This window comes from Rana temporaria, chromosome 3 (assembly GCF_905171775.1).
Source record: "Rana temporaria chromosome 3, aRanTem1.1, whole genome shotgun sequence".
In the NCBI taxonomy this organism is placed as follows: domain Eukaryota; kingdom Metazoa; phylum Chordata; class Amphibia; order Anura; family Ranidae; genus Rana; species Rana temporaria.
In genome coordinates, this window is record NC_053491.1 from 426909349 (window position 1) to 426928263 (window position 18915).

Sequence of the window (18915 nt, forward strand, 5' to 3'; positions counted from 1 at the left end):
AGCTAGGCTTAACTGGAGGCCTATTCACAAGCTTGAGTCCAGGGATCAAGTTGGGTTTGGAGATAGCTAGGAGAAAATTGGTGGGAAAGAGTCCAGATGTCCTATGGTGGTGCGAGTCTGTATCTACCTCACTAGGAAGAGCCCGATGGATATCGGCAGAAGGCAACTGATGATCCTATGGCTATGGGAGTAAGCGGCCTAAGCTCGGAAGAGTTCGTGACTGTGGGGTTTATTTACTATAGGCAAATCCACTTTGAACTACAAGTGCACTTGGAAGTGCAGTCGCTGTAGATCTGAGGGAGACACGCAAGGGAAAAAAAAAAAAACAGCATTTTTGCTTGTACATGATTGGATAATAAAATTGGCAGAGCTTCCCCTCATTTCAGATCTTCTGCGACTGCACTTCTAAGTGCAAAGTGGATTTGCCTTTAGTAAATCAACCCCCATTGTGTAGCTTTTAATCTCTAAAAGGAGTACTAGTCACCATCAGCATCGAGATCCTGTGGGACATACCTTTTTGTACTGTAAAGCCAGAAAGCTGAGGAGTCCTCAAGTTATTCAGCTCTACAGTTTATTGGGGTATCCTATGCTTCCTCTCACTATCCAAGTTAATTGTTCCCATTTGAAAAAAAACAAAGTGGAACCCAGTGGAAGAGTGAGGAAAATGTTGGGTGCCTGGTTGTGTGTGCTCTAAGTGGGGGGAAAAAGGACTGCATTTACCAACAGCTCTTATGGGGGTATGCTACCATTAGTAAGGCCACCCAGCAGACATTAATACAAATGGAAGATATCCCATGTTAGATGTCCAAGTGTCTAAACACAACAGCGGCATGAAAACATGTTTCTACTGTTCTTGCTGTGTACAAGGAACGTACAAGGGTAGCAGATGGCCCGATTGGAAAAGCAGACAACAAGTTGTCAGTCACAGAGGGAGCCATCATGTCAAGTCAAGGACAAGACGAGGACAACATAATTATCATGTGTTGGAGGTTTACATTGGAGAACATGAGCTTCGCGTCTGAGCTCTACACAAATTAAAGAGATTTTTTTTTTCTTGATAAAAAAGCCGTTCAAAACACGACAAAGGTGTGTGCAAAATGTACTAACCAAGCAAAAAAAAAAAAAAAAAGAAAGAGGTTATGTTTAATCAACTTAGAGCAGTTCCAGCAAGAAGAATGAGGGCCCAGGGCCCATTCACACATAAGCACTGTGGCAATGCACACTAAAAAACGCACATTGACACAACACATAGTGATGCACCTGCTCTATGTGTGATGTACTGTGGTGCCATTCATTGTGAATGGCATCCCAGCACATTGTACAGTACAGCAAAAGGCATGTACTGAGTGTTGTGGTGTTTATTTTATTTATTTATTTTTATGCATTGTACTGTGTTAGTCCGTTCAGGCATAGGTCACCTTTACCAAACTTCCTATGAAGATAAGAGGTATCTGTAGATAAAAAACAAACTGTGCAGCTTGAACCAAAGTTGAATAATGCCCTTGCTATAGATGTAGACCATTTGCTTAACTCATGAAGCCTGACTGAATAATTCCCATCATCCCAGCCTGCCTTGCTGCTAGAATGTCGCTAGCTCATCGCCGTTTCTGTTCACCCCCAACCATCGCAGGAGCAAGCTTTTTCTCCGATTCAAACCCCCTCAAATTTGCTTTCTCTCTACTGAGCTTGCTTCTGTGATGGTGGGAGTGAACCGTAACAATTCAGAGTTTCTTAGAAACATCCTAGCAACAAGGCAGGACAGGATTACGCCATCTCTGGGAGTTTTCCAGTCAGGGTTCATGAGATACAGAAATAGCCTACACCTATACTTTTGTCAAAGTTGCACAGTTTGTTTTTATCTATAGATGCCCATTATCTGTATAAGCAGTTTTCTGGTAAAGGTGAACTATTCCTTTAAAGCAGGGATCTCCATCCAAACTACAACCCTCAAGCTGTTGCAGAACTACACATCCCATGAGGCATTGTAAAACTCTGACATTCAGTCATGACTTAGGCATGATGGGAATTGTAGTTCCTGAACAACTGGCGGGTATAGTTTGGAAACCCCTGCTTTAAAGCCTGACTTATTTACCCTTGCAGTGGAGCAGCTCTGAACTGAAAGTGTTAAATGCTGGAAGTCTAGGGGTAGATGTGTAAGCTGTAATACTTATCTTATTCCTCCATCTGTCAGGCTCTATCTGTGCAACTGGTTCCCCAAAGCCTCAAAGACACTCCAGCCGGCCATTGTGCAATGACATCATAGGGTACCATGCAGAGCCAATGGTCTACAAGCTACCTTAGTGTCAGATGAGATTCCCCTCACAGTCGATGGTGACTGACTGAGAATTAGGACTGCAATTCTAGGTGGCAGGCCTGCTTTAAAGCTGAAGTCCTGAATAAGCAAATTTTGTATAAATACAAGAGTCATGTGTATTCTTCCTTGAATCTTCATGTGTTTTGTGTATTTTCCCCGGAAACTTTACCTCAGAGCTGGAACTCCTTATGATAAAGACAGATGCGCTCTCTTCTTGAGCAGGGTGACTGGTCTTGTCTCCACCCCTTCTTATAGTTTTCCTCAAGTAGCCAGTAGTGATTGGGCCTGCTGGGTCCCTCCCACAGCTCTGCTCTATGAGGGTCCCCACTGAATTGACCCTTCAAGTACCACACACTCACCAAAAGTTGATTCAAATATCAGCCAAGCTGGTTGGAAAATTCTATCCCATCCCATCCAGTGAGATTGCTCCATCCACATTATTTAGCATGGATGGGGCAATCCATTTTTCACTCCTTCATCCCACAGACGGAAGAAAAGAAAATCAAGCCACAAATGACTAACTTTAGAGTACTGGTTCAGTATACTGTAAGGCTGAGTTCATATTGGAACATACAGCGGCTCACAGCCAGAGTCTGGTGTGTCTCCATTCACCATTTCACCATTCAGGTCATATTTCAGCCCAAATTTTGGGCTGAATTCGGACCTGAAAAGGACCAAAAGACGCACAGGACTCCTGTGAAATTCCCGCCGGAGCCGCTGAGGAGATGTGTAAACTGCCTCCATAGAGAGCCAGTCACAATCTCCTGCTATGCCAATTGGATGCGGGGAAATCCGCCCGCATCCAATTCACATAGTGTGAACCCAGCATAAGGGCCAGGAAACTAACATTTGTTAAACATAAGAGTTTAACAATTGCAGCTCCCAAATTTCTTTCAGGAAAGGGGTCACTTTAAATTAGCTCTGTGGAAAAGGACAAGAGAGGCATAAAAGGTCGATTTAAAAGACCTGGAGGAGAGAGAACAGCATGGGTTGCCCACGGTAACCAGTCTGATTCCACTTCACATTTTCAATTGAAGTTAGACAATAAATCCAAAAATCTGATTGGTTGCTCTGGGCAACAGTACTATCTTATTGTTCCACTGCACTGATCAGACTGACGTTCACTGGACTCCAAGTTTAAATTTACCTCACATAACCCAGGTGAGGTCACAAGCCTTGATGACAAGGTTTAGAAAAAAATATCTATTCTTCAGAAAGCTACAACACCGATATTCACTTTGTAAAACACCTTACAGCGGAAGTTTCATTGCAAATTTTCTGTCAGGAGATATCACATAACAAAATATGCAAATCTGGATTTCTGCACTGCAAAATGATATCAGAGAGAAGCTAGCGGTGTACAAAGCCTTTCAAACATATCGGTTAAGAAAAAAGTTATTTTTTGCCATGTGTATAAAAGGAGGAAACTCAGATTTGCCCTAAATAAACAAAAAAAAATTACAATAAATGTTTTAATATAAAAAAGAAAAAAAATCTAAGTTTTAGAATTCTGGAAATGATGGCGTGCACAATACGTTACCACAGGAGGCTTATTCCCAGACTCCTTTAAACAAAAAGCGATGGCATGCTAAACGCAACGGAAAAGAGCAACGGAGAAAGTCAGGGCAGCTTTATATCAGAGGGAATGACAGACAGAGAGTCTGGACAGCAGGGCCTAGAGCAGAAGTGTCCTTGTTTTAGTCAGCAGTGCATTTGTCTGGGGATAGTCATTAGCATCTCTGGTATAATGATCGAAACTAAAAATGGCTGCTAGCCTGAGGGAAGCAATGATAATAGCGGGAGGGTTCATATATAGGATATCAGATCTTGGTAGCTTAACCAGACTGACATCATTAGAGGTTTAGAAAAATACTTTTTCTTGGAGGGGGGCATAAAGTGAATGCAGATGCAGTGGCTGCATGCCGTACATGGACAGAGTCACATGTCAAACTTTGACACGTGAGGAGAAACAGGTGCACAGATCCAAAACGCACAGTGTCTGCATTCTGATCCATGCACCTGCTCCCACCCGCACCTCAAATTTTGACATTCAACGTTGTCCGCGCAGCGGCTGCGTGCGCATCTATTTCTATTCACTTTCTGCATGTAGCTCCTAGGTGCATGCACACGCAGTAAAAAGTGGCTCAGCATGGAGGACGAGTGTCACAGCCCATATTGTAAGCTGAACACTTAAAAATACCAAATCTTAAAGTATAACTAAAGTCAAAACTTTTTTTTCTAGTTTTGGATAGAGTGAATTAGAACCCCTGTCAGGTTTTATTGCTGTCTGTGCCCCTGTTAGTTAGAGAGATTAACCCTCTATTTGTCCTGTTTACTGTTATTAGTAAAGGTAAATCCCAAATGGTCTCTTGAGATTTATTTTACTCACATTGGTTGGATATTTTCCATGACTAGGTCTCCCCTAACTTCTGGGCAATTCATACATCAAAAGACTAATTGAGCTACCATTTTTGGCTTCTGTTGTATTGCCCCATTTAACTATAAAAGTTTTTTTTAGGGCACTTTCACACTGGTTACCTTCAAAACTGCCAGTAAAATTCCTATGCGTTAATGGAGCGCTTTTGGTGTGGCTTTTAAATATTTAAGGACCAGAAGATTTGTCCATGCCAATTTTTGCAGTACGGCACTGTGTCACTTTAACTGACAGTTGCGCGGTCGTGCAACACTGTGCCCAAACAAAATTGATGTCCTTTTTTTCCCCCACAAAATAGAGCTTTCTTTTTATTTCATCAACTCCGCAGTTTTTTTGCGCTTTAAACAAAATAGACCTACCAGTTTGAAAACAAAACAACATTTATTTTTATTTTTGCTATAATAAATTTCCAAAAACAAAACAAAAAAAAAAAGTCTTCATCAGTTTAGGCCTCTTTCACACGGAGCAAGTTGTTAAGGACATGCGAATCAAAAACTGCACTAAAAATGCTTAGTGGGGGCATTTTGAGGCGCTTTCGATGCGGTTTTAATACTTTTTAATAATTTTAAAGGAGAGGAGCATTTTTGGTGCAATTTTTTTTAGCTCCCCAAACATGCTCCAAAGATCCTGCAAAGAGGATTTTTTTCACTGCAACAAAAGCACCCAGCGTGAAAACATTCATTGATTTTATGGGTAAGCATTTTTCTTGAGCTTTTAACACAAAAGTGCATGAAAAACTCCTTTAAAAGAGCCCTTATGTGGCATAAGCCACTAACATAGGCTGTTACTTATAATCCTTCCTACCCTGATTTTATTTTTCTGTATTTTGAAAACTTTAAATAAAGAGTAAAAAAAAGTAAATCACACATTTTGGGTTGTCCCCAGTGCAGTTATAGAGGGGAAATCTTCCAATGGGGACATTAATTGATGACCCTGGTGACCATCAGGAATTCCCTCATTTTGGAGGGATATCCTCTCACTTCCTGTTTTAGCTATGGGACAGGAAGTAAAAGGGAAATCAACCAATGAAACTCCCAGTTTTTGATATCACCACTCACTGGACACAACATGGCACATAATAAATTGAGGAAGCCAAAGACAAATGAGCAGGGCTGTGCCTGGGGTGGATACCACTTGAGACGGACATATTTGTCAACTCACAGCTCAGTCTATAAAATTTCCAGATCAGCATCACTGCAAACAGGCTTTGCGTCACTAAAGTGGCTCAGCCCACTGTGCCTTCCTGTGTGACAGGCGCAGTGGCTGGTCATGAAGCGCAGAAACAGAAAGCCTCATTAAAAAAACACAGGATCAGTGATATGAGCAACACCAAGAAAAGAATAAACACGCCGGCCTTAGCGCTGACCCCCAATTTCCCGCTATGTGTGCCGTCTGTTGGCCTCATTGGCGGCACAATCCTGCAAATAAGAACACCCCTTTTGTGGTACAAAGGGGAAGGGACAGAATTTTTTATAATGGTTTTAATTGTTGCATGTGCCTTTCTGTACTGGGGACACCCTCGCTCCCCATTTCCTGAGTGGGTGCTGCCACATGGACAGGAAAAAAAGAAAACCATCCTAAAGGGGGTCACAAGCAGAGATAAAACCTGACAGACATTTTAACTCTATCCAAAACTGTTGGCTGGAGTGGTATTAAAAATTCTAAATGAAATTTTAAGCTCATGGCATGCTGTGCAAGTCACCTCTCTATTACACACGGTATATGCAAGCAGCCATCCTGGGGCCAAATTAATATTTAGAATGCATTAAATACAGTAAGGTACTGAAAATTAGTGAAAGAAATGAATGCCATTACCCTCCTCAGCAACCAATACATGCCCAGTGGTATGAAAGCTGTGCCTACATAGTTCCACGGGCAACATTATATCATGTATACAGCTGATAATACATTGGCTCAAAGAGAGAGCATGTGCTAATGAATATTGATAGCATGCACAAGTCATATTTTACAATGTTACTATAATAACTCCATATACATAAGAAAATTGAAGATACTGTTGTTACAAGGCCACCTATTGTTCCTCGGACACCTAAAGTGTATCTAAAAGCCAATACTTTCTTTCTTTCATGATTAACAGTTAGAAACCCTGTCAGATGTTTATTGCCATCTTCCCTCAGGGCAGATTCTCTCTCTGTATTTCACAATTACATAAAATTATTGGAAATCCAAACTTTACAGCTGTCATTGCTTCCCAATGACTACTATTCAGTATTTTGGAGTCCTCCCCACTATGCTACTGTATTCTGACAGTGGGGACTCCTGTGGTGTCAGAGAAAACGAATCAGTGCTGCAGCGCTGATTGAAGGCAAAATTGTCAACAAGCCAATTCGAGAGAAGCAGATCATTAGATCAATTTCTCTAGAATGGAAATGGCCATAGATGGATGGAAATTCAGATGGTCCCTGCTGAACCAGCCACATTTTAATCCATCTATGGTCAGTTTAAAAGAAGATAGTGTTTACTGCTGCTACCTTTCCAAAAGTCTCTTGGTTAAAACACCCCTGCTGCATGCTGTGGTTTCTCCCATGAGCTTGTATTTCATGTAGTGATGTAGAAACCACAGCGCACAGCAGGGGGGGCAGTATTCAATAACCGAGTTATTGTTGAATACTTGCAGTGGCCAGTAATTATGAATGCAGTGGAGTTTTGCCAAATGGCTCCCTAGAAAAGTAATGCCTCGTTTCCACTGCACGGATCGGTTCGGGTCAGAAAGAATGGAGCGGTTAGAATGGGACCGGTCTATTCTGCAGAGCATTTCCACTGCAAATCGGACCATCCGGGACCATGCAAGGTTTAGAAAAAAAGCCTAGCACATCCACCAATCAGTGAGATGTATTTGTAGGTCCGCCCTAATGGAACCGTTCCATTCTCTATGGCCCCACATCTGAAGCAGGACCCAGAATGGTCCGGTACGGTTCGCTTTTATGGCACGCTTTCATAATGGAAACACCCAAAAAAGCGAACCGAACCGTACCGAACCGAACCGATCCGCTCAGTGGAAACGAGTCATAAGTATACAGATCTTTTTTTACAGCCTGGGTTTACTTTAGTTTTGCCCTGTAGTGATAGGGTCAAAGACAATTAATAACAATTTTGCTTTTGCATACACTTTACACTAAATGCATGTTCAGCGGCCATATTGCTATAAAATTTGTTGGGCTAAGCAAACACTGCACATTTAGGTCAATCCTTGCTAACAGGATTCTAAACATCCAATATGCATGCCAGTAGGTGACAATGCATGCTGGGACTTGTGGTTCATATGTGGCTGCAGGGCCAGCAAGTAATACAGAAACACTGGTTACCTCAACTTACTAAAACAGGACATTGCTGCTTTAAACCTTTAACAACTGCACCATCACTCACAAAATCAAGTTGGGATTTTTAAAGAAGAAAATAATAATATAAGATGACAGGCATGCCACAATGGATTTAATCAAACTGAGAAATGGACTGGGTCTGTTAAAGCATCACCTCTTAGCCGTGATATTCATTTTATAGTCAAAACCATAAATGGTCCGGGACAGCTAGAGAGGGATGTTTGGAAAAGTCTCTCCCACTTTTTACTAAAACAGTCCCAACAGTTTATGACCCAAGAGGACAGGATGGCTTGCAAAGGATTCTGGGATACAACAAATTAAATAAGTAGGAGCAAAAAAAAAAAAAATCAAAAACAAAACAATAGAAAAAAAAATGTGCAAAGAAAATTCAAATTCTAAGCCGCTATAAAAGCAAATTCAAATGCAATTATGGAAACAAATGGATAACGTTAAAATAAAACACGTAAGGGGTTAAAGCACGCATTACGAAAATTACGTCCATTTATCCCATAACCCTTTGCTTAGGACCCTGGTAATTAGGGTTGTCCCGATACCACTTTTTTAGGACCGAGTACAAGTACCGATACTTTTTTTCATGTAGTCGCCGATACCGAATACCGATACTTTTTTTAAATGTCATGTGACAGTTTTCAAACCACAATACAGACTAAGGATATTTTCTTTAGAATTATGAAGAACTCTAACTCAAGACATTATAAAAGAATAAAAATGAGTAAAAATGAATAAAAATGTTTTATTTGCTTGTCACGCAGTAGTAAAAAACTCAAAGAATTTTCATAGAACATGTTGATAAATACAAAAAAAGTATTCTATTTAGGTATCGGGAGCATTTGCGCGAGTACGAGTACTCCCGCAAATACTCGGTATCGGTCCCGATACCGATACTAGTATCGGTATCTGGACAACCCTACTGGTAATGCACGTGCATTTTAAAGCATAACAAAACAACCGCACAGGCATGGACCAATAGAAAAGGAAGCACTTGTATGGCAAAATAAGAAGTATAACGGGTACTCAGATTTTTAAAAGGGAAAGGAAACAAGAAAAGCCACTTACAGGGACCAGCTTCCAGTACCAGCGGGAGGGGCACTGGAGAGAAAGAGAAAAATATGGCAGGGTGGAGTAACGAAGAGAAATGTACAGGACACCAGAGAGACATGGGGTAGTAGAAGGAGATATAGAACACAGCCAGCCTACGCGCGGTGATGGCAGCCATTTTGGATCCTGCCTCAACAGTGTCACAATAGACTTACAGGCCGTATTTTTATAACAAAAATGGATTTGGTCCAACAGAATGACTGCCTTCAAACCGTGTGTAGGTTATATATGTACCTGAAACCATGACTAGAGAAAAGATTAGGCGGAGCATTTGTATAAACTGGTGTACGGGGCACTGTAGCCAATACAAAGGAGCCGTATTCTTTTTATCATGCCCACTAGCAACAGGGCCGAGATTTATAAATTAGATTAAACTATCACCTGTACACCCGTTCTCATGATCAGCACACAAAATAGGTAAATAAGTAGGGAAAATATGGGGGTAAAATAGAAGTAGGCAAGAAAGGGCAGGAAAAGCTTTTGAAAAGGGGGGATTTAGAGAAAAAAAAAGCAAAATATCAAGACAAATGACTCAGGAAACGAAAATATATATATGGGTGTTCCACTTTAAACAAAACTGACACCCCTGCTACCAGATCAGTTGCATTTGGCTTGGACATTTAGGACAATTTATTTTTTATCCGAAATATTTTGGTGTAGGACCAACAATTTTTGTTCGCACTCTACAGCATAAATTATTTTCAACACACCAATGTGCGATGCTCGTGAAAACGATTTGCAATAGCATGATTCAACAGTGGATGTGATAATATCAGTGCTATTAACAGGGCCCAGCTTAAAGCCTACGTTTAGCCCCCCCCCCCCCCAAAAAAAAAAAAAAATCAGCACAAGGGACCATACTTACAATCAATGTGAAGTGTTCATTATGCTGCTGGCTGTGGGTTTAATTGAAATCTTCAGCCCTCTGGTCCCCCCTACCCCCCAACAGTACTCTTCTGGTGCAGCCCCCCCCCCCCATAGGCAATAGACGATATATATATGGACTTATCAAGTGTGCCGTCTATGCCCGCCTTTCAAGCTTCCTTCCTGAATAAATGAAAAGGTCCACCTCCTCCATTCATAGATTGTTTTTGAAACATGGAAGCTATAGTGCAGCTTCTACGAATAAAGGAGAGGGTGGAAAGGGCAGTCACAGTTGGCACTCTTGATGACTGCATAGGTCAGGTCCCTCAGCTCGTATTTCACCCCCACAGCACCCAAACATTACCACTGCAGGGGTATGGGGGGGGGGATTGGCGGACTTTCAACAGACAGCATTTCAACACTTTGCACCGCTTGTAAATGCTGGCTTCAAAAAGTGAGAAAACTCTCCGACAAAGTTTCTTTTCCCTTTTGTCCCCGCACCCCTATGTAGATCAAGACCACCCTGCCCCCTTCAAAAACTCTATACTTGCCTAGATTTTGCTCCAAGGCCCACAACATTGTATACATCTCTCTATCAGCTTCTTCAGCCAACATCCACGTCTGCACAGTTTGGCCCCATAAGCTTCTATAGGAAAGGCAAATGTGTAGGAGTTGATCCCACTACCAACTCCATAGAAATCTAAGAGGCCATGTTATAATGGGGCTGGTCGATAGGAGCCAATCTGTCGACCAGCCCCATAAAAGTTTACAAGTGCGTTGTCATGAATAGAAGAAAAAACAGCAATCAGCGCACAAATGTTACAAATAAAACTAAATTGATTGGAAGCTGAACACCAACAGAGGCAATCACAAAAAACTCAGAGCAACAGCCACGAGCAGCAGCAAAAAGGACGCGGGTGACGTCACAGGAAAAACTCCTCCCCCGTATGCACGTTATGTCCGGATTGTACTTCGTCAGCGGTGGGTGGAGCTGACGAAGTCCAATCCGGACGTAACGTGCGTACGGGGGATGTTTTTCCTGTGATGTCACTCGCGTTCTTTCTGCTGCTGCACGTGAGTGTTGCTCCGAGTTTTTATTTTATTTTACATTGCCCATTGCCTACTGGCCAGTTGTTTTATGGCAGATTGTCTGCAGACATACCAGACTGACTGTAGTATGGTGAAGTTCTGTTTTTTACATTTCCCTGGAATAAATACAGTCTACACTTAGAACGTGTTTTTATTTTTTATTCCGGATTGGACCTACTATTCACTGCTGCATTGGACTCCACTGCACCATCTCCCTTATGGTGAGAACGAGATCGTTGTCATGAATGTCAGATCAAAAAGCCAACAGAGGGATGCAAGCAATACTGTGGACCTCAGAGTGATATTTTGTTAAATATAATGATTTGGGTAGGGGGCTAAACCTACCAAATAGGGTGGTGGCAAAAGGGCAAGAAAATGTTGTAGGAATGTCTTCTTACCCTTTAAAGAAGAATGCTCATCAAACATTTTTTAGCCTCTCCTGTAACCCAGGGTACAAAGCGCATGTACAATGTTCCTAGGTGGTCTGCCTGCTGAGTTAGAATGATTGATAGCATACACATACCCCATTCCGCAAACACTGTTAGTCCATGATGCTTTCAAGAAGAAGAATGCCAAGCTTTATCTGTGCACTCTAGGAAATCCCCAATAACGCTAAGAAAGGATAGGCAGTGACATCACAATCTCCACCTTGTCCAATCAGAGAACATCTTGTATTTATTGAAAAAAATACTAGGCAGCAGTGCAGAGCGAGTGACCCCTTGGTCAGTGCGCAAAGGGAAAGCCACTCAGCACAAGACCTAGAAAATTGCTGCTATAACAGTCTAGTAGCCCTAACTACTACAATAATTGTTAGCTTTTCCAGTGGTCCCTCGACTATAAGATATGTATTCTTACTTTGGTCCAAGCTAAACCAATGTAGAACGCAGTACAGATCATACATGGAGCTTAGCTTTAAGAGTTAGCTTTATAAGTCTAGCTTAGGTTATGAAGCTTAGCTTTAAGAGTTAGATTTATAAGTCAAGCTTAGGTTAAAGGAAACCCATCATGAGAGAAATATAGAGGGCAACACAACTGATCTTTCCTTCTAAAGACTACTAAATTCCAGCTCGCCCGCGATGTCAGCAGCCGAGACTGAGCAATCGCTTGGTCCTCGGCTGCTTCCGCCGCCATCCTCGGCGAGGGAATCAGGAAGTGAAGTCTGACGGCTTCACTGCCCGATTCCCTACTGCGCATGCGCGAGGATCGCGACGCCACTGGTCCCTGCTCTCTCCTGGGAACAGTGTTTACGGTACGGTATCTGCACCCCCTTCCCCCCTGAAAGGTGCCAAATGTGCCACCGAAAGGGGCGAGGGATCCAAAAAGCGGAGGTTCACTTTTTGTGTGAACCTCCTCTTTAAGGCCCATACACACGATGCGAAAATCGGAAGTAAAAGTTTGTCAGAAGTAAAAGTTCATCCGACGAACGATCTGCCGATTTTCGGATCGTTAGTATGGTGCTTTCGACAGCCGATTCCCGTTCCTCATCAGACAAAAGCTGGATGTGCAGACTATACATTTTTTGTCGTATGTGAGCTCAACGTCCGATTTTTGTTTAATTAGTATGGTTTTCATATGCAAAAAATCGTAAGAGCAAGACTACACATGCCCTGAAACAAAAGAATACAAACAAAAAAGATTCAACATATTACGTCACTTCTGAAGTTGTATTCTGTCATACAAGAATTTTCGTTTTGGTGATTAACCTCTTCACTTTTGACAAGAGACTAGCATGCAACAAAAAATCGACGAACGGTCGTTCAAAAATCTGATCGTGTGTACGAAGCTTTATTCACAGATTTCTATGAACGAATGACGCGTCTGTGTGAGTGGAGCCCACCCAATGTCATGGGAAGGGGGTTGTGTGCATCAGGGGGTGAGGAGGACATGCACTGGAGCATGTTACACGTGACACCCCCTAAATATGGGTGTAACATGCTCCAGAAGAGAGCTCATTCAAATGAATAGGCTGGCAATGCACCATGACATAAAAAAAGAAATTAAATAAAAAATTGGGCATGCACCTTTTTTGTCGAGGGTGTTGCTGCGTGCATTACAATACACAGTCACCCATTACCGTGCATTGTGGTGCACTCCAACTCATGCATTGCTGCTGCAAAGCTTTAGTGTGGAAAGCGTAATTTGATCCCAAATACAGTATGCACAAAAATATCACATACAGTAAAAACATTAGTGCCAAATGCATATTAGGGACAAATTTACCTCCATAACAGTTTAGTGCCAAAAATCTACAGGGCCTTTGTATAAGAACACTGAGGTTCCCTGCCTTCAGGCTTCTCCCTAATGGCAAGACCACTTCTCACCTGCAGTGCTGATCAAAGTGAAAATCGCTTTCACTGCTCATCCATAACAAGTCATATAGACAAGCATGGTCAACACAACCATACACAGATGAATGGACTTTGTCCATCAGGCAAATATTAGAGCCGTGTGGAAAATGAATAATTATAGTAAAAAGACCAACTCTTGCTTTTTTTTTTTGAGCAAGGGGTTAAAAATGTTGTTGGGCGTTTATGTCTGTCTGTTACCACATTGAAAAAAAAAATCAAAGGGCCAGATTCACAACCAGCGGGCGCAACGTAACTTTTCTGATTTAAGTTACACCGCCACAAATTACACAAGTTAGTGCCCGATCCACAAAGCACTTACCTGGAAATTTGCGGCGGTGTATCCTAAATCAGTCCGGCGCAAGGCGGGCCAATTCAAATGGGGCGAGTCCCATTTAAATTAGGCGCGCTCCCGTGCCGGACGTACTGCGCATGCTCCCGACGCTATTTTCCCGACGTGCTTTGCGAGAAGTTACGTTGCGCCGAGTTTTGTGAATCGCGACGGGTAAAAAAGAGTTGCGGCGGAAAAAATAAAAGATTTGAAAAAAAATTCAAAACCGACGCGGGAACGACGGGTATACTTTTGCATGGTAGAGTACCTTTACACTTTTGTAAAGGTACCCTATCTTTGCGACGGCAAACTACCACTTACGGCGACTTAACGAAGGGAAAAAGCTTTGTGGATCTCCGTGCTAATTTGCATACCCGACGCTGGTTTACGACGAGAACTCCCCCCAGCGGCGGCCGCGGTACTGCATCCTAAGATCCGACAGTGCAAGTCCATTACACCTGTCGGATCTTAGGGCTAGCTATGCGTAACTGATTCTATGAATCAGCCGCATAGTTAGAAACAGAGTTACGACGGCGTATCAGTAGATACGCCGTCGTATCTCTTTTGTGAATCTGGCCCATAATTTCTTGTCTCTGTGATACTATTACAAGAAATGAGGGATACAGCTGTCCCCTGGGACAGAGAGGCATGGGTAGCAGAAATTAGGAGAAAATATATATATTTTTTTTTTAAAAAAGGTGGGACTTGTCAACTGGGATATTCCAAAGGGTCCAAAAAATATTACAGATTATTCCAAATAATTTATAGGGAATAAAAAGGATTAGAGATGCACAAAGCTTAAAGGGTACATTCACTTTTTCACGGAAAATAAAAAAGTGAACTAACTCCAGATATCCTGGTCACCCCTCCTGACCAGCTGCACATAGAGACCGTGATGCCCCGTACTGCCGTTGTAACGGTTGTTTACCACAATGCACAATTCTTGAGTGCCTATGTATCAGAATGCTCGCAATGGCAAGTGCTTATTGGTCAGCGCTACCACGTGACAGCACTTTCCAATGAAAATTACCTCTTTCTTCTGGGACACTTTACTGGAAGAGAAAGCCTCAAGTGCACTTCTTATTGGTTAGCACAGTCACTTGGCGCTTACCAACGAGCGCTTGCCATTATGTGTATTGAAGTGTGCGGTGTGCTATGTCGGCAGCACTGGTCATCACTGTGCTATGTGCAGTGGGGTCCGAGGGGTGTCCAGGATATTTGTTGTTTGTTCGCCTTTTGATTTTTTGTGAAAAGTTGAACTTACCCTCAATGTCCTCTAAGAACAATTTTTTTTTTATGACATGTGCGTTGTACCATCTAACCAATGAATTCCAGGCACTTAAAACTCGCCCTTCACCAGTGGACAACAATTGCAAACTGATACAAAAATTACATGAGATCTGGGTTTCCAGCGGAAAAGAAAGGGTTCTAAACCCTCGTAACACGTTCAGCTTTTGAGTACATGTCACAAAATATAAAAAATTAACTAAACTTTGTGGTGCAAACATCCTTTTATTGCTTTACTGTCCTGACATAAAGTGAGGGGAAATCTTGCCAATTGGGGTACTGACAGCAACGAAAACCTTCCTGCCCTCTATCTAAACAAAACATTTAAATTGAAGCTGGGCTTTTATGAAGAATTCCAGTTATGGTATATTTTTACATCTAGCTTGGACCATACTTAGCCGATGCCCCTGGAAGGTAGAAATCACTGAAATAGACACCGCCACTCCAGTAATTTCTACTTGCTTCCAGGCCCCATGCTAAGTGGCTGGCCTAATGCACTGTGAATACAGGAAATCACCCGCTCAGCATGGGTGACATTCAGAGAATTCTTTGCATTTTCCTATGGAATGGAAAGCATTCTCTGATTGGACGAGTTGGAGAAGTGTCAAATTGCTTTCCACCGTCAAATCCACATCACACTCTCCAATCAGAGAATGCTTTGCGTTCATTCAGAAAATGCAAAGCATTCTCTGAATGGTGTCTGTGCTGAGTGGCCAATCTCTTGTGTCCATGATACATCAGGCCGGACAACTAGCGTGGGACCTGAAGGCAAGTGGAGATCTCTGGCGTGGCGGTGTCTACTCAGTGGTTTCCATCTTCCTGGGGCATCAGCCAAGTAAGGTATATACCAGTGGCGGCTGGTAGTATTTTTTTTTTAAATAGGATGAGCTCTGGACGCAGAGCATTGCGCTCGGAGCCCACTCAGGTGTGTTAGAAGCCAATTAGGGGGTGGCATGAATTAGGGGGTGGCGGCGTTGATGGAAAGGGGAGGCTTCGCCCGTGCGCCCTTAATGGACGGCTGCCCCTGGTATAACCATAGTTACATTGGTCCAAGCTGTACCAACGTAACTATGTAAAAATACGCCATACCCGGAATTCATCTTTTTTTTTTTTTTTTTTAACAGGGAACCGGAATTCATCTTTAAGGACTGTGTTACTATGGAGAGTTCTTCAAATGGGCTCCTATTTTCCGACATGGAAAGAATTCCTTTAAGATAAAAAAAAACCGGAGAGGCTGGAAAGTAACAAAAAATCGGTGCACAGGGAGTAATGGGAATATGTGCACAGATACAGAGAACAACAGAAACATTACAGAGTCAGGAGTACTAGGTAGCAAAGGTGGATCAAAGGGAACAAAAGGAGGGTGGAGAGGAAAAAAATAGGAATCTGAGAAAACAGAGTTGAGAGACAGACCAGCAGACAGGAAGAGGTAATCTAAGCATATCCCATAATACATACTGTCCATTGAGTCAGATATCTACAGAACCGGAAAAATGACAGAAATTAGCTTTATGACGTAGTTTGGTGGTAGGAAAACAGGGGGGCGACTAAAGACTGAAATTGTACAGGATACAGGGCAACACTTAGAGCATATAGAAAGTGGGCACCAGACACATGGCGTAACATACAGATTTAAACCTCCAGAGTACAGGTAGGCACAGATAGCTCAGGATGTTTAGGATCATTCACACGCACAAATATGTCAAGTAGCCTCGTGCTCCTTACCCCGGCCTGGTTTGATCCCTCTGGGGCAGATTGCTGTTTCCGTTCCTGTTCCCTCTCTGCTTCCTCCAACAGTTGGCGGTTTATCTGGTAGAAATACACAAGCAGATATATATAATGTTTTATGTATTGTAAGGTTTTGTGACCCAGATGGATATTCCTTTTCTTGTCAGTGAACTTGTCTCCTGAAACTGGTGCAATCCCACTAGCACTTTACAATTGACAGAATCAGGCCCAGGTTTCAATATTATGCCCCAAAGATCACTTTTGTTACACAAAGGCTGGTAATAATTATAAGTGTTGAGAATTTATTTCCCTGGATGAAGCAATAACCATAAATGTCAACTGAAAAGCCACAGCCAGCTGAAAGGCAGCAGAGATAGCCCATCACACAAATGTAAGGAGAAGAGGAAACTAGTTCAACCGCAAGCTAGGAACTTGTCAATGGAGTATCTGCAACAAATTCAAAAAGACAAATTCACTGTTAAGCCGGGTTCACATATGTGCGGCCGCAGTTCCCAGCATGGGGTCTGGTGTCTGTTCACCGGTTCAGGTATGAATCGGCTCCGAATCTTTGCCTGAATTCGCACCTGAATGTGCATACAATTACACTGTGCGCAAACTGCAGTGCACGGCTGGGAACCTGGCTTTAGGCTATTCTCACATTAGTGATACTTACCACCCTATGAAAAGGGATCCAAGGTAGATGATGCCTCCTTAACACCCGTTTTTTTTTTGTTTGTTTTTTTACTATTATTTTTTAATTGTTGAACAGCAGTTTTGCATTACAGGACCACGCTGACTCCCCTCCCCCTCCCTCCCTATGTTCTTTTTACTCCCCCCGGGCCCCCTTCCCTCCCTATGTTCTTTTTACCCGCCCCTACCGCGAGGCAGGAGATTCAGTTTCCTGTTCCTGGCCGGACTGAAAGGAGGAAGGAAGAGGAGCTGCTTGGCCACGCTATACAGAAGGAAGTGACGACACAAGGCAACAGTGCTGCAGGCAAGCTCTCTATAGAGCGCTCAGGCGGCTGTAGGAAGCGTGGCAAGCAAGGGCCCTGCTTGGGGTCCCAAGCCAGCTCAGGGCCCCAAGCAATTGCTTGGTTTGCATGCCTTGTAGCGACGGGCCTGACAGCCCAGTCTGGCTGTATTGTTACGATTTGGGTGACCAGCTGGCAGGGGGTTAAAATCCTGACTCAGTCGTCTGTCTTAACCGCCCCCAAGCAGCCATCTGAAAGAGTCTGAAGCAGGACATTTTTAAATTTAAAAAACTTTAAACTCTTCTGTTTTCATACATGAATGGTAGAATAAGTACATTTACGGGTCTATCTTTTACCCAAGATTCACACAACGTTTGCCCAAGATTCACCAATTTGTCTGATTAATAGGCAGAAATTGGGTGAAAACATTTATAAAATTGAAACCCTTAGTTCGAGAACATCTCAAAAAAGTATTCAGCTTTATTCAAAGCTTGCATCGTGTAAGAGCTCAGTCACATCATATGCAGTGATCTGGGGGGGGGGGTTGCCCTTGGTCAACGCAGGTCACCGCAAGGGCACAAAGAAAATTGTTCTCAAAGTGCCCCATTCGCACTACAGGGCTCCTTAAGGTGGGCTACATCACTTTGCATAAAAATGCAGACATGCAGCATTTTTTCTGCAATGTACCAAGCTCACCTGAAGCCACTGAGGGTCCTCACAGAGATGCATAGAAATTATTGGATTTGACTTTTGATACTTTAAAGCGGAGTTCCAGCCTTTTTATGTTTATTAGAAGTCAGCAGCTACAAAAAGTGTAGCTACTGACTTTTAATAAACAGACCACTTACCTGCTCCACGGTCCAGCGATGCGGCCGCCCGGAACGTCGCTCCTCTCCCCCCCTCTCCACCGGCGCCTCCATTCACACTGTGGGCACGCACTGCGAATGCGTGAGTCACGCTGAGCTCTAGAAAACGACAGGCGATCTCCTGGGACCTGTCACATTTTTTTTTTTAAAGGGGGTTGCCATCCGGGCCCCTGGGGACCTCCGGGCCCCTTACAGGTGTACTGCCTGTACCCCCCTGATGGCGGCC

The 18915-nt window shown here is 42.9% G+C and overlaps 1 protein-coding gene across 3 annotated transcripts in view; it reads right to left on the reverse strand.

Moving 5' to 3' along the window:
* The window catches only part of CAMSAP3 (calmodulin regulated spectrin associated protein family member 3), a 142395-nt gene that overhangs the window by 26532 nt on the left and 96948 nt on the right, over positions 1-18915 (reverse strand). Inside the window, exons 4-6 of one of the 3 annotated variants that reach the window (XM_040346263.1) lie at positions 16850-16933; positions 9167-9199; positions 3855-3902 (exon numbers count right to left, since the gene is read on the reverse strand). In XM_040346263.1, the coding sequence (XP_040202197.1) occupies positions 3855-3902; positions 9167-9199; positions 16850-16933 (165 nt within the window). The remainder of the gene's footprint in view (positions 1-3854; positions 3903-9166; positions 9200-16849; positions 16934-18915) is intronic. The other 2 variants (XM_040346264.1, XM_040346265.1) reach the window with 2 other exon arrangements.